Here is a 14,768-nt window from a genome sequence, read left to right as displayed (position 1 = left end):
TTTTCGGCACTTTATCTTAGAAAGGATATGCTGAAACTGTAGAGGGTTCAAATGAGATTCATAAAAATGTTTACAGGTGTGAACAACTTGTCACATGAAGAGCATTTGATGGCTTTGGGCCTGTATTCACTGGAATTCAGAACAATGAGTGGTGATCTCATTGAAATCGATTGAGTGGTGAAAGGCCTTGATAAAGTGGATGTGGAGAGAGTGTTTTGTATGGTGGGAGAGTCTAAGACCAGAGGACACAGCCTCAGTATAGAGGGGTGTCGTTTTAGAACTGAGATGGGGAGGAATTTCTTTAGCCAGAGAGTGACAAATCCGTGGAATTCATTGCCACAAGCAGCTGTGGAGGTCAAGTCTGTAAGTATATTTAAGATAGGTTGATAAATGGTCAGAGCATGAAGGAAATGGGGGAGAAAGCAGAAGTTTGGGGCTGAGAGGAAAATTGATTAGCCACGATGAAATGGCAGAGCAGACTCTGGGCCAAATGGCCTAATTTTGCTCCTATGTCTTACGGTCTAGTTGGCAACCAAAAATTAATAAATCACTAAATATAATTTATTTACTGCATTTCACTAATCTTCATAACAATAAATTTTCTGCACGATATTAAATAGTAGAATATTCTAATTTATTTAGAATGTTGTTTAAAAGTTCATTATTGTGAGAATATAGCATCTTTAAGTATGGTATATTTTCAGTAATCTAATAGTTGTACATTTTAAGTGTGCATTTGGGTAAATGTATTTATTAGCATGCCATAGTTTCTGAAGCTTTATAACATCTAACTACAAACTGAGAGGAAACTTTATCTTCGATGTGATAACAAAAAGATTTATATGAACTATCTGAAGTAGACCTTCACTGCTAAATCAGTTTGTACTGAGTAAAAATTAGCTCACTGAAAAGATGTGTGTTAACTTTAATAGAATGGATGGATAAAATAGCTGATGAATATGGTAAGCAGTAATATATTTGGAAATTTTCAATATTCTTTGACAGCGGAAATAGTGTAAGGAAAATCAAAGACCATTCTCCAGAGCTCTTGCTCATTTTATGTTGCATGTCAGGTTAAACCCCACCCCACCCACCCCCACCAGGAATTTGATTCTATGTGATGAATGCCAACTGAAATGCATGTAAGCAACTGTGAAGCTGGAAGTGCAGCTGCAAGTTAAGAAAGGCACTCTCATTAAAAGTCAACTGGCAGAGGACAGCAGCCAGAATCAGCTTGTCCTACAGACAAGTGCTGTAAACTCGGCCAGCTGCAGGATGGACACTAGCCTCCCCCGTGTCAAGGACATCTTTGGAAGTTGATGCCTGCAAAAAAGCCTCCAACATTAAGGACCCGCATCACCCTGGACACGCCCACTTCTCATTGCTTCCATCAAGGAGGAGGTACAGCAGTCTGAAGACACACACTCAACACTTCAGGAACAGCTTCTCCTCCTTTGCCGTTTGGTTTCTGAATAGACAATGGAACAACCTATGAACACCACCTCACTGTTCTTGTAGTACTTACTTCATTTGGTATATCAGTGATATTGAACCCGATTCTGATCCTACGGTGCCACTGATGCTACCTTGTCCTCTAGTTGGTGATGAACTTCTCTAACATGGCTGTAGTAATGCAGGGATTCAACGTGTTTACATCTGTATTTGATAGAATCAAGTTTTGAATAAACCTAACCCAACTGAAAACTCTGAGTTGAACACAATGGGGAGAAAAAGGTGTTTTATTTTTGCAAGCCTTTGTTATTTTGTTGATACATAGATATTTAATTATAGTACAGGCAATATTTTTAACACCTTTTTTTTTACAGGGTCCACGGGGTCTTCCAGGTGAAAGAGGGCGCCCAGGTCCTCAAGGTTCTCCAGTGAGTATAAAATTGAGTCAATTCCTTTACTTGGTGGAATTGCTTTTCTACTTCTGTTGTTGATTTAAATTTATTATCGAATGAAGTTGATTCCCTTAGCTTGTCCTTAAGCAATTTATGCTTCAACATTTCACTGATGAAACAGGTCAATGATTGTATAAAGTAGTAACTCTGCAGAGAATAGGAAAGTGCATGGGGTCAGAAGAACATGGGATCAGAAAGACAGAAAATATTTCACAGGTCCTACTGCATTGAAGCCAGGATTTGCTTTGACCTCAACAAGTTCAAAGTAAATTTATTATCAAAGTAAAGCCGTGTCACCTTGATATTCACTTTCTTGCATGCATTCACAGATAGAAAGAAACACAATAGAATCAATGAGGAATTACACACAAACAAAAATGGACAAACAAATAATGTGCAGAAGATGATAAACTTCAAATCCTAAAAACTAACAAATAAACATATAAATAATATTGAGAATGAGTTGTAGAGTCCTTGAAAGTCAGTCCAAAGGTTGTGGAAGTTTCTTGCTACTAAATATTGCAAGTTGCAGGGAAAGGATGCAGTGAGGGTGTTGCAGAGAGGTCGTAACACTCAGAAGAATCGGAATTTGTCACTGTGGGTGGCTGTGGTTCACAGGGCGGGGGATAGAATTAGACTTATTTGGAAATTCAACTAGTGCAGAGGCAAGATGAAATCAGATTAAGAGGAATAACCATGCCGTGGAACAACTGAACATCCAAGTCAAATGGACATTATCCCTCCTCTATTATTTGCTGTGTAATTGATACTTTAAGAAAGGCATCTCACCACATTACCAGTGACAACTCACCACTAGACAGTTCCACTCTCTAAATACCACAGACATCTGAAATGTGAGATACACAGCCCTAACTAATATTGTGTTCTCCCGCAAGATGCCTTGAATCTTTCCCATACCTAACAGGTTAAAAAAAAATAGAACTTCTTGCAGTTACCTGGTGTAGGTTTGATGACAGTTCCATGCAAAGTCCAGAAGCACAATCAGGACTTTCCTTGATTCTCTGCACAAAACTGCATGCACATTTGGAGAAACCTGAATGCATTATTGCCAGAAGAGTCTACTTTAGATCAGGAAAATCACCTAATGCAGCAAAAGTTGTTCGTGATATTACACATTTTTTGGGACTTCAGATGCTTTCTATAATTAATTTCTTTATTTCTGAAGTGTTTCTTCTTCATCAATTAAGAGATGAGGATTTAAAATATTTCCAAAAAGGAACCCATTGAGTAAATTTAAGGAACAAGTAAAAATAATCAATTGTGAAATTCAGCAGAGATGCCTAAAACTAATGGGGAATATTGCAGGGTCTCAAGCACTATGACTGTTGTTTTAATTGCTTTAGATGTAATAATTTGCATCTACCTAAAGATATTTTTGACTTTTACCATCATCTGTTCAGCCTTTCCTGAGTTATTTCATGGCTAACAATTTGGCAGATTATACTTCCCCATGTCTCCCGATCACATTATGTTCGTTCAATTAGTGGACCTGATCCAATGGTTAGAGTGGAAATCCCTTGCAAGCTACTGCGCTCTAGCCAGAAAAGTTAATTCGGACGACTTTCCTCTCAGCATCTACCTTCTCAGCACCTGCTCTGAAGTTAATGCTTTAGCCTGGTTCTCCACAGAATACTTTAAATTATTCCCTCAATCTTAATCATTGAAGTGCTCATATCACAAAGATCTGCAGTTTTGCAAATAGTGACATGAGCAAGACCTCTGTGTTCACTTTTTGATTCAGAGCAAATAAGCTTTTCAATTGGGTCCTTCAGATCTATTAATCTCATCCTTCCAAAATGTGAATCCTTCTCTCTCTCCGTTTCAGACAGAAAAACTTTTCTTTTAAAGATTTATCCAAACAATGAAAGGAATTATCAAAAGTTTAGAGCTCTTAGCATTTGTCAGGGATTATGCTGTCTACTTGATCAGATATGTTGTAAATCTGGCTTCCATAAGCAAATATGAAGCCAGTGTACATAAACACTTAACTTCATAATCACTTCCTGACATGTTTATATAGAAATCATTTTTATCAGACATTTTGACTAAATGTGAGGCTAAACTATACAGCGTGCATTCACCTTTAATGCAATACAAAGCCAAAGCCAAATCATTTGTAGTTTTTTTTCCCTCACAAGCTAGTGGATCTGCCTTGGCGTTGCATACAGGAAGACAAGATCAAATGTTAGAGAGGAAATACTTATGAAAGGGCACAGATATAATTTAGATCTCAGCCTGAAGAAATATACTCAAAAGCTAATATTTGTAGCTTTCTTTTAAAGAAATAAAATGAAAACTGCTTGAAGCTAAATACCAAGTATTATTAAATACAGCTGAATAACTGCGTGACCTAAATTCAACTCACAGCACTGTTACCCTGAGTGAACTGAGGATTCACTGGGCAAGACTGAGATTCCAACAAACTCCTCAAAGAAAGTATCAAAAGATGCTTCATCAGATATATGAAACTATGTTATTGTGAGCAATATTTTTAATGTTATATTTCACTCTATCCCTTACTTTGCACATTCCAAATTTCTCTGGGGCGGTGGGGATTGGTCATGGGAAGCAAATGAAAAGTGAATCAAAATCCACATTGAAGTGTGGCAATCGGCAGGGCAAAATGAGTGGTCCGTAGATACATAGAAAACATATAAACAACAAATGATGGATAAACTCCTCTTCCTGAAGTGTTTTCTTTTGTTGTTCCCAGGGTCCTCGTGGTGCTATTGGTGCGCCTGGTCTGACAGGTGCGACGGTAAGTGATATTTTATATTGACAATATAAATTTGCGATTGTTTCTCCACATTACTTCCAAGTTTCTGGTTTACCCAGGGAAGGCTAAAACAAAAGGGCCATCGGTCACCTCCTCTACATCATGTCCCTTTTTTCACAGCAAGTTGCTCATCTGGATGCAATTTGCTTGCAAATCGCTTTTAAGGTGAAATGGGGGAAAGAAGAATCATACTTTATATACTGGTAATGCATCTGTTACAGATGATGGGTCAAATACCACAACTAGAACTCTTCCACTATTTTTCTGAGCTCCTGATGTAAAAGCAAGCCAGCTGGCTTAATAGTGTGTACACTGATTGTATGTTCATTGGACTTGTTATTGATTTGCTGAAGTACATAGTGCTGTTTGCCATTTTCAGTACTATTTCAATTCTCAAAATAATTGCTAGCACACAAACAACCTTGTGTTTTTAAAAATATTTTTATTTCTACCCTTTCCTGGTTTGGTGTTATGAGGAATCAAGTAAATATTAATTGGTGAACAAATTGATCGATTGGTAAATTGCATTTTTCCCACCACAACGCATTGTAGAATTATTTGAGTTGGCTTTCTATTTTGTGATTGGAATTAAAGGTAGCATTTCCAAACATTAAATTAATTTTGGAAAGGGTTCCTTTAATTATAATTGCAATGTGGAAATACATTAATGCATATATTATTCCTTGATTGTTGGAAAATTTAGCATATGGTATTGAGAGCATCTACATAGCCCTCCTCAGGCTACTGAAAGGAGACTTAGGAACTCACAAGTTTCACTGAATCTTCCAGACTGATATATTTTTCAGTAATGTATAATTATGTTTGCTTTTACAGGGTACTCTTGGGATAATGGGTGCTCCAGGTTTCCCAGGCCAGCCTGGTTCCAAGGTTAGTCTCCATTCCAAACTCTGTTTATTTAAGCAGTACAGTGCATTCACTGTTCAAATCTCCCCAGTTTTCACACATTATCTTTCATTCCAAGTAACTCCAAGGAAGATGCCCCTGAATTATAACCTTCTGCAAAGATGTCCAATTGATGGAGAAACCTTAACACACCATGCTTTTGCCATCACTTCAGCATTTGCTGAGAAATATACTGCTTAATCTTAATTTCCAATCATTATTGCTATGAATTTCTGTCAAAAGTATATCTTTTTAAATGATGTTCGAAATTTGGTGCCAAGATTGCAAATCCATCAGAATATAATGTCTTCTGCAAAAATAATTTTTTGACAAAGAGATGAATGGAATGATGATCTAATTCGAGGATTACATGGTTGAATTTGTTACAGAGAAAATAATTCTCTTGACTGACTTGCGTTATTTTCCATGCCAGATGATTTATGTGAATGTTCCTTTTTAAAAAAAAAAAAAAAAAAAAATTGCTGAAGTTTAACTTGAGAAACGTCTGTTATTCCTAGTTATTCAGCTTGGCTCCATTAGTAACACTTCTGCCTCAGTTGCATCAGCTGGCTGTGGATTCAAATCTCGTTTCACCAACTGTTCATGTCATGCATTCTGTGTATTGATAGATATGCCTCTTTTCAAATGAGATCCTATTAGAAAAGATGATGGTGACAAAAAGAAAACAGCTATGTAATGTGTTTGTTTTGGCACCACGTGTCCAATTAGCATTTTTTTTTCAGGTTCAGGGTGATGTCCTTTCAACCTAACTCTGTCAGCCGTTGGATGTCTTTTAGGATGAATGTGGGCGTGCAGAGTCTGTCACAGCTGGGGAAGGAGGTGCTTGACAGGGCAGTGGAGTAGGAGGGTGGGACAGCTTCGGCCATTTTGCTCGGCTCCCACTGGAATTCCTCTGTGCTCTCATTCATAACTTTCATGATTGAGGTGTATGATCTAGTGACCATCGTGTGCTATGGTTCAATGTCATAGTGACCTTGAGGATTGTGAGACATTAGCTTTCTCAAAAGGATAAGCTGCTGCATTACAAGACTAGCTTGTTGCTAATGAGAAAGCACACACCTCGAAGATGGTATTTCTTCTCCAGTTTGTACTTCCATACAGAAGTGCAATATCATCTTGGAGATACTCATCTCCTCTCCTTTCCCTCAGTCATCACCCTCCCCATCCTTCCTCACCTCACTCTCCTCTGCCCTGTTCTTCATCCCTGAGGAAAAACTTCCTGAAAAGATGTAACATACCAAGCTGTAACAGATTATTAGGAAAAAACATTAAGCAAACAGCCTTATCTTTGTTTATGTTCCCTTAGCCCAGCATGGGGATGCAACAGAATCACAGATGAGATAGTTCAGTTAACATTTCAGTCATAGTGGCAATGTGTTTAGTGTTAGGCTGCTTACACTCAGTGCAGAAGCCTTCAATTGCCTTGGACAACTTTCTAGACTAGCTCAGGAACAAGAGGATCTATGCTGGGCAGGAACTTATTTCTTTGTATATGAGACAGACGTGAATGTCTTAAATGCATTAAAGGCCACAGGCAGAGTGATTACACTGATTGTGAATATTGTCATCCTGAGAGAGGACAAGAGAGTTTTGCTCATGGAACCATTCCTCTGGGAATCCCTGTAATATGTTGAAGGACAGTCACTGGGCTGGAGTGGTACCCATAAGCCATTACTAGCTAGGGTCAAAGGTTACAGCAAAATGAAGTTTCTCTGCTTTCTTCAGTCAGTGGGAACCTTCTGCTTGTGCTGAAATAGAAGTTGAGGCATTTGTCAGCAGGTATTGCAGAGTGACTGAGTTTACAAATGAGTTAATAGTTACTGTCCCTCGCCAGATTATTCCCATGTCAGATTATCTCCACACCAAGTTCTAGAGACTTCTATTCTTCTTGACGTTTGCAAGCAGGCTTTTCAGTCCACCAGGAAGTTCATTGTGCATGCCCCTGACCTTTCTTCTATTGTAGCAGAGCTACTGACATTGAAGGACCTGACACTCTGCGGGCAAACCAATCCCATCTAGTGACCACAGCATGATGAACCCGATTTTAAACTGTTTCCTAAACTATATGCACCTTCGTATTTTATGAAGAACACCTTCATATTGTATGATGTAAGGCCTGTCGCTAGCCACAAGTTCTTTCAAACACATGCTGGAGACCTTATCTTGATGCATTTGGTAACAAACTTTTCTCTGATATTTTGGAGTCCCTAGCAACCTGGAATGAAGACCATGCCATAGACTGTTGGGTGGGGTGTGGGGACTGGATATTAGTAAGCAATACACCAACAGAATGTAGGTAGTGATTGTGGGTGGAGGGGGAATGTATAACGTGAGTACCACCAGGTTTGGGCACAGTTATTACCCTCAACCATCAGGCTCTTGAACCAGAGGGGATAGCTTCACTCAACTTCATTTGTCCCATCACTACACTGCTCCCACAACCAATGGACACACTTCCAAGATCCTTTCATTGTATATTCACTATATATTGCTTATATTATTATTTCATTTTCTTTTTGTATTTGCACAGTTTGTTGTCTTTGGTACATTGGCTGCTTGTCCATCTTGTTCTGTGTAGATCTTCATTGATTCTATTCTGTTTCTTTGTATTTACTGTGTATGCCTGCTAGAAAATGAGTATCAGGGAAGAATATGGTGAAACATATGTACTTTGATAATAAATTCACTTTAACTTTTGAGAAGGCAGATTGGTCAGAAAACACCTTCATACTGTATTGTATGATGTAAGGCCTCTTGCTAGCCACTAGTTCTTTCAAACGCATGCTGGTTATGTTGGGCACTCTATCCATCTTTGATGCTGATTTTGCTGAGAAATGTGTGCTTGAATGTCTCACAGTGCACTTGGCCATTGTGTCAGCACTAGTTGATTTACAGATGTTGTACATCACTTGTGAGATGTGAATGCAAAGCTCTGGGTGATGCCTAATGTATTATGATGTTGGACGACTCAGTCTAGCTTGACAAACATCGCTGTAGGTTAGTGCTGGTGTGTATTGAGGAGCTTGGGAGGTTAAATGATTGGAGAGAGCTTTAGAAGATGAATTCATTGACCTTAACCACAGCTGAGGTCATTGAACATCTGTAACATTGCATCCTTGAGTCAGCCCTTCTGGCATCTTCCTCCACAGTTGTCTTCTGCCACAACATGTAGTCTTCTCAGGGAACACAGTGGGCTGAGCAGCATCTGTGGGTGGAATGGAATTTTTAACATTTCAAGTTGAAGCCCTGAATCGAAACTGAGGGCGGAGGGGTGAGACAGCCAGTGTATACAGGAGTGGGGGAACGGTGAGAAAGTATTCCTTGGTGATTGGTGACCTGAGGAGGGGTGTAAGATGACAAGCAGTTTGCACCATTTTGGAAGAGGAATGAGAGTGGAGCTGGGAGGCAGTGGAAGGTGAATGACAGATGGAGGCAAACAAAAAGAGATGAAAGAGAGGAAAAGACAGAGCAAGATGGGTGTATGTGACTTGTGAGGATTGGAGGGAGATTAATGGAATCACAAAGGCTACCAATGCTGGATTCTGATAGAAAAGGAGACTCCAATGGAACCTATTCAGTGAGAAGTGAATGGCAGTTGGAACTCTGTAGTCAGCAATAGCTGGTCCTTAAAGCCATGATAAACAAGGGATAATCGGAAGATGTTTTATATGCATAAAGGAATAACTAAGAAAGGAGAATGGGTTCCAGAAACTAAAGAACTGACAGAGAAGCATTTTAGTCCAATGGCAAATGAGTCCACAACAACTACATGCCCAACTTTGCTATAGAGACAAGTTCAAATTTATTGTCATCGGACTGTACATATATAACCCAATGAAATGATGGTCTCCAGACCACAGTGCACCCACAAAACATATATCACAAACAGCACATAAACCAGAATGTTATTATAAATAATTTAATAAAATATAATTCAAATGCATGTAGTATGCATCATGGGTAAATAGTACACTGTATAGTAAACAGGTTGCTGTCTTAGTGATGAGACCTCAGTGCTGGCAAGGGTACCACAGGTCTCAAGTTCTGAGGGAAGAAACTGTCTGGCAGTGCTAGTCCTGATGCTTCTGCGTACTTCCTTTCTGACAGTACTGGGCAGGTCCTGGTCTCCATGCGAACTAGCTTGACTTGTTTAACCAATGCAGGGATTAGCAAAACGGATGTGTAGTCTGAGTATCGGAGTTGAAAGCTGGTGGTTGGGGGTGGGGGGGCAGCCTTGTAGTCTCCACCAATTTTGGTATAAACCAGGTCTAATATATTCTCCCCAGGTTGCAAAGATGACGTGCTAGTAGAATTTTTACAGGACTGTTTTTGTGTTGGCGTGATTGAAGTCACCTACAACAATGAAGGTGCCATCAGGGTGTGGGGTGGAGATGTAAATGGCAGTAAACTCCTTTAGTAAGTAGAAGGGCTTGCACTTCATCGTTTGAAAACTATCTGCGGTGAGCAGCAGGCTATTACTACTAAGGCGCTCACACACCGGTTCTTACTGATGTAGACACACAGACCTCTACTGAGGACCTTGCTGGAGGTTGCAGCGTTTCTGTCCATCTAAAAGGAGATGAAGCCTTCTAGCTGGATGGCTGAGTCTGGAATGGTGTCCTGGAGCCACATTTCTGTCAGGAACAGTGTGCAGCAGTCCCTCCCTCATCTCCTGCTGGTTCACACTCTGGCGCAGGTAATGCAGTCTCTTCTCCAGCAGTGCAGTTTTAGCAAGTAGGATCATGGGAGTGTGGTACTCGAATACCGTGCTTCTGCGCTCGAGCACACTGCATCCAATGACTGCTTCCCTGAGTGGCTGTAGTAGTATGTGCATACACGTGTGTGCAGCAGAATATTTTGACAACCTTTACAAAAGGGGAGGATAATGTTATTACTGGAGCCAAGTTAGACAAGTCTGCAATATTGAATGGGGTCAATTTGGATTCAGCAAATTTGTAATTGCCAGATAAATCCCCTGGCTGGGCATTGAATTGTGGAAGCTGTACCCAAGAGGACTGAAAACTTGTCAACATGTAGCACTTGATTCTCAGATCTTTCTCATGTTGTCAGTTTTTAAAAATTATTTAGACAGTTTTTCTTTTGCACACTGGTGTTTGTTGGTCTTTGGATGTGTAGTTTTCATAAATGTTATTGTATTTCATTTTCTTCCTGTAAGTGCCTGCAAGAAAAGTAAATGAATCATTACATTTTGGTGATGTTCAAGATTAATTGCCATTCAACTATGAATACAGCCAAACAAAAGTGTTCCTCTGGGACCAAGGTGCGAAAATCAGTACCGACAGATATACACAACACTAAGTACATACGGCACATATAAGAAAGCAGTAAGCATCCAGAAACACAAAAAAATATAACTTAGCCCAAGCTCCTGACTCCATGAATGCTTTCGGCAAAAGCAAGCCTGCAGCACTCTGCAGGCGAATGCAATCCAGCTTGTCACCCACTGAACTAACACTGGGGGGCAGCACTGATGCACCACACTGCCCCTCTCCAGGCAACACCACGATTTGAGGCCAAATCTGAACTGCAACAGAGGCCATGCACCATTGCCCCCAGCACTGGTCTCATCAATAAACTAGTGAAGCGGACTTGCACGATCCGTATTAGCAATGGCCAGCAGGTTCTTGTAAGCACAGAGAAATGACCAAGACAATCACTTCCTGTTGGACTGCACTTGGCCTTTGTGCACTGCCTGTGATGCCTCTCTGTCTCCGGCGGCAACATGGACTGTATCAAGTCCAGCCCCTCCACCAACAAGCAACTCGCTGAGAGGGTAGGCCTGCAGTACTTGAAGTTCTTTATGCCCAGTGAGGTCTTGCAATGTGATGCACCATCAATAACTCTCGGAGACGGGAGGCAAAAGATAGGCTTTTATTAGCTACAAACGTGACCACAACATCTTGGAGACTGAGGGAGGAGCAGTGCCTCCAATCGCCTTTATACAGGGGTCTGTGGGAGGAGCCACAGGAGCAGTCAGCAGAAGGGCGTGTCCAGACAGGCACACGTAGTTTACCACACAATGTTAAAAAGACATTTAAAAAAGACAACGACTTTGGTTGGCCCCCATAGAGACCGCTGCTTCTGAGCTGTCGCCATTTTATCAGATTTATGTGCTACTGGAAAGTATTCTGAAGAACAATATAACTGATCATTTAAGATGGTCAAGTCAAGTGGCTTTTTATTGTCATTTTGTCCATAAACTGCTGATACAGTACACAGTAAAAACAAAACAATGTTCCTCCAGGACCATGGTGCTACATGAAACAACTCAAGACTACACTAGACTATGTAAAGCAACACAAAACTACACTAGACTATGTGAGACAACTCAAGACTACACTAGACTACGTAAAGCAACACAAAACTACACTAGACTACAGACCTACACAGGACTACATGAAGTGCACAAAACAATGCAGGGCAGTACAATAATTAATAATTAATAAACAAAACAATAAGCACAGTAGAGGACAAATTTCAATATAATAATAAATGATGTAGATGTCAGTCTAGACTCTGGGTATTGAGGAGTCTGATGGCTTGGGAGAAGAGACTGTTGCACAGTCTGGTTGTGAGAGCTCGAATGCTTTGGTACCTTTTGCCAGATGGCAGGAGGGAGAAGAGTTTGTGTGAGGGGTGCGTGGGGTCCTTCACAATACTGTTTGCTTTACAAGTGCAGCGTGTGGTGTAAATGTCTGTAATGGCAGGAAGAGAGACCCCGATGATCTTCTCAGCTGACCTCACTATCCGCTTCAGAGTCTTGCGATCTGAGACGGTGCAATTCCCGAACCAGGCAGTGATGCAGCTGCTCAGGATGCTCTCAATACAACCCCTGTAGAATGTGATGAGGATGGGGGGGTGGGGTGGGGGGGGGGGGAGATGGACTCTCCTCAGCCTTCGCAGAAAGTAGAGACGCTGCTGGGCTTTCTTTGCTATGGAGCTGGTGTTGAGGGACCAGGTGAGATTCTCTGCCAGGTGAACACCGAGAAATTTGGTGCTCTTAACAATCTCAATGGAGGAGCCGTCAATGTTCAGCGGAGAGTGGCCACTCCATGCTCTTCTGAAGTCAACAACCATCTCTTTTGTTTTGTTCACTTTCAGAGACAGGTTGTTGGCTCTGCACCAGTCCGTTAGCCACTGCACCTCCTCCCTGTAAGTTGACTCGTCGTTCTTGCTGTTGAGACCCACCACGGTCATGTCATCGGCGAACTTGATGATGTGATTGGAGCTCAATAGCTGGTGCAGCTATTGAGGAACATATAAGGTCTTTAATGAAAACTTAATGAGTATTTGACAAAGGGGTGAAGGTTGATGAGAACAGTGCGTTTGTGGAATCCGCGTGGATTTTAGGAAAGCTCCTGTAAAAAGTTTAAGTGGCAGATGGGTCAAAACGTAAAGACATCTGGGATCCAAGGGAGACTGGCAAATATGGAATCAGACTTGGTCTAGTGGCAGGAACAAAAGTGCAATAGTCGATAGGTAATCGTGTAACTGGAAGGCTGTTACCAATAGGATTTAATATTGCTCAATAAGCAATTCCTTTGTTTTGTAATACATGTTAATTATTTTAATTATAGCAAATATAATATATGCAGATGATACAAAATTAACTCTGCAGTTGTCAGTGAGAAGAAAATCTTTAGACTGCAGGGAGGTTTAGATGAAAAGGTGTTATGACTGGAGACACTAAAGCTGGTAAATATAAAGGTTCTTTATTTATTACGAATAAACTCTGCCTTCTGCAGAATCAATTTCTCCTCTCCCACAGAACAGTAATATCTTATACATTTTAAGCACAAAGACAATAAAAATAATTTACAACTGTTTCAAATGCTATAAATGTTGCCTACATAACATCAACACTTATGCAGAATTACATGTTTAGAAAGGCAGCACATTCCAATCCATAGAACAACTTTGAACAGTCAAATACTTGTGGCTGTTCCAAGGGGTTTTAGGCTCATACCAGACATCCAAAATCAAAAAAAAAACTTTTGTTACAGGGTGAGCTTCTGGAATGTACAAACAGCAAGCCACAAAACAGGCATGTTCAGAACTGTGTTAAATGGTGTGGCAGAGGTATATCATTAACAAAGTGTTACCACAAAAGATGCTATTTATTGCCTTTCCAAGTCTCATCATGAGGATTTCAATGAGGGCCAATCAGTCATCTATTGTCTTCATCTGTGCTGTTGCAATGACTCAGAATCAAAATGTTTCCCTCCCCTCGCCCACCCAATGACTGGTTTCAATGGCCTTTAAATATGTCAAAGTTGAAACACTGAACAGCCTTTTGTTTTTAAAAAACTGGTTAATATAAACTGATATATATATGAATAATTTCATAACTCCAGAATATCCTGTAACATCTGGTTAGTTGGGCAGAAAAGAGTAAGATAGAGCATTTAGGAAAGTGCAATAATTGTTAAAATACCTTGGAGGAACACCATGAGGTGCATTTCCACGGATTTTTGATGGCCAATAAATGTTTTAAAATGTACAAAGGATGCTTTAATTTTTTCATCAAGGCCTATCAGAGTAGAGATGTTATAAATGTTATAACAGAACTAGCTGCTGTTCAGGTAAGAAACAGTTGTGTTGGAGAAGATGCAGAGAACATCCTTGACTCTATGTTGCCACAATGGAAAATTGCAACTGTGAGAAAAGATTAGATCTGATAGGCATATTTTCTTTGAAAAAGAAGAAACTTAATGGAGACTTGACTTGGACAGATGAAATAGCGTAAACCTATTTCCTTTAGAGGTGGGGTCAAACAGCAGGGTGTTTAGATAGGTAGAACCATCATAGGATAATAGAGTACCCCAAAGAGTAGCAGGTAATCGATGTCAGGAAGGTCAGTAGAGTCAGAAACGTTCATCACACTTAAGCAGACCTTAAAAATTTATAATACCAAGTGCTGGGGAGCAATTATGGAAAAGTAGGGTTATGCCATGTGTCTCTTTTTACCAGGTTCATACATCATGGGTTGAGTGGCCATAAAGTTCTCTTGCATCTAAGATTTCTGTGAAACAGGTTGTGTGTTCCCTTCATTGGTGTGAAAGAGAACAAACTGACCATAAACCTTACCCATGCTTTCCAGCACTACGGACGTAAAGATAACA

The 14,768-nt window shown here is 40.3% G+C and overlaps 1 protein-coding gene across 1 annotated transcript in view; it reads left to right on the top strand.

Moving 5' to 3' along the window:
- Positions 1-14,768, top strand: part of LOC132392663 (collagen alpha-2(V) chain-like) — a 255,184-nt gene that overhangs the window by 156,373 nt on the left and 84,043 nt on the right. Inside the window, exons 16-18 of the mRNA XM_059966857.1 lie at positions 1,827-1,880; positions 4,639-4,683; positions 5,536-5,589. Of these exons, the coding sequence (XP_059822840.1) occupies positions 1,827-1,880; positions 4,639-4,683; positions 5,536-5,589 (153 nt within the window). The remainder of the gene's footprint in view (positions 1-1,826; positions 1,881-4,638; positions 4,684-5,535; positions 5,590-14,768) is intronic.

Source organism: Hypanus sabinus, chromosome 4 (genome assembly GCF_030144855.1).
Source record: "Hypanus sabinus isolate sHypSab1 chromosome 4, sHypSab1.hap1, whole genome shotgun sequence".
NCBI classification, from domain to species: domain Eukaryota; kingdom Metazoa; phylum Chordata; class Chondrichthyes; order Myliobatiformes; family Dasyatidae; genus Hypanus; species Hypanus sabinus.
Note: the sequence above shows the minus strand (reverse complement) of the source record. Positions and strands in the feature narration are given on the sequence as shown.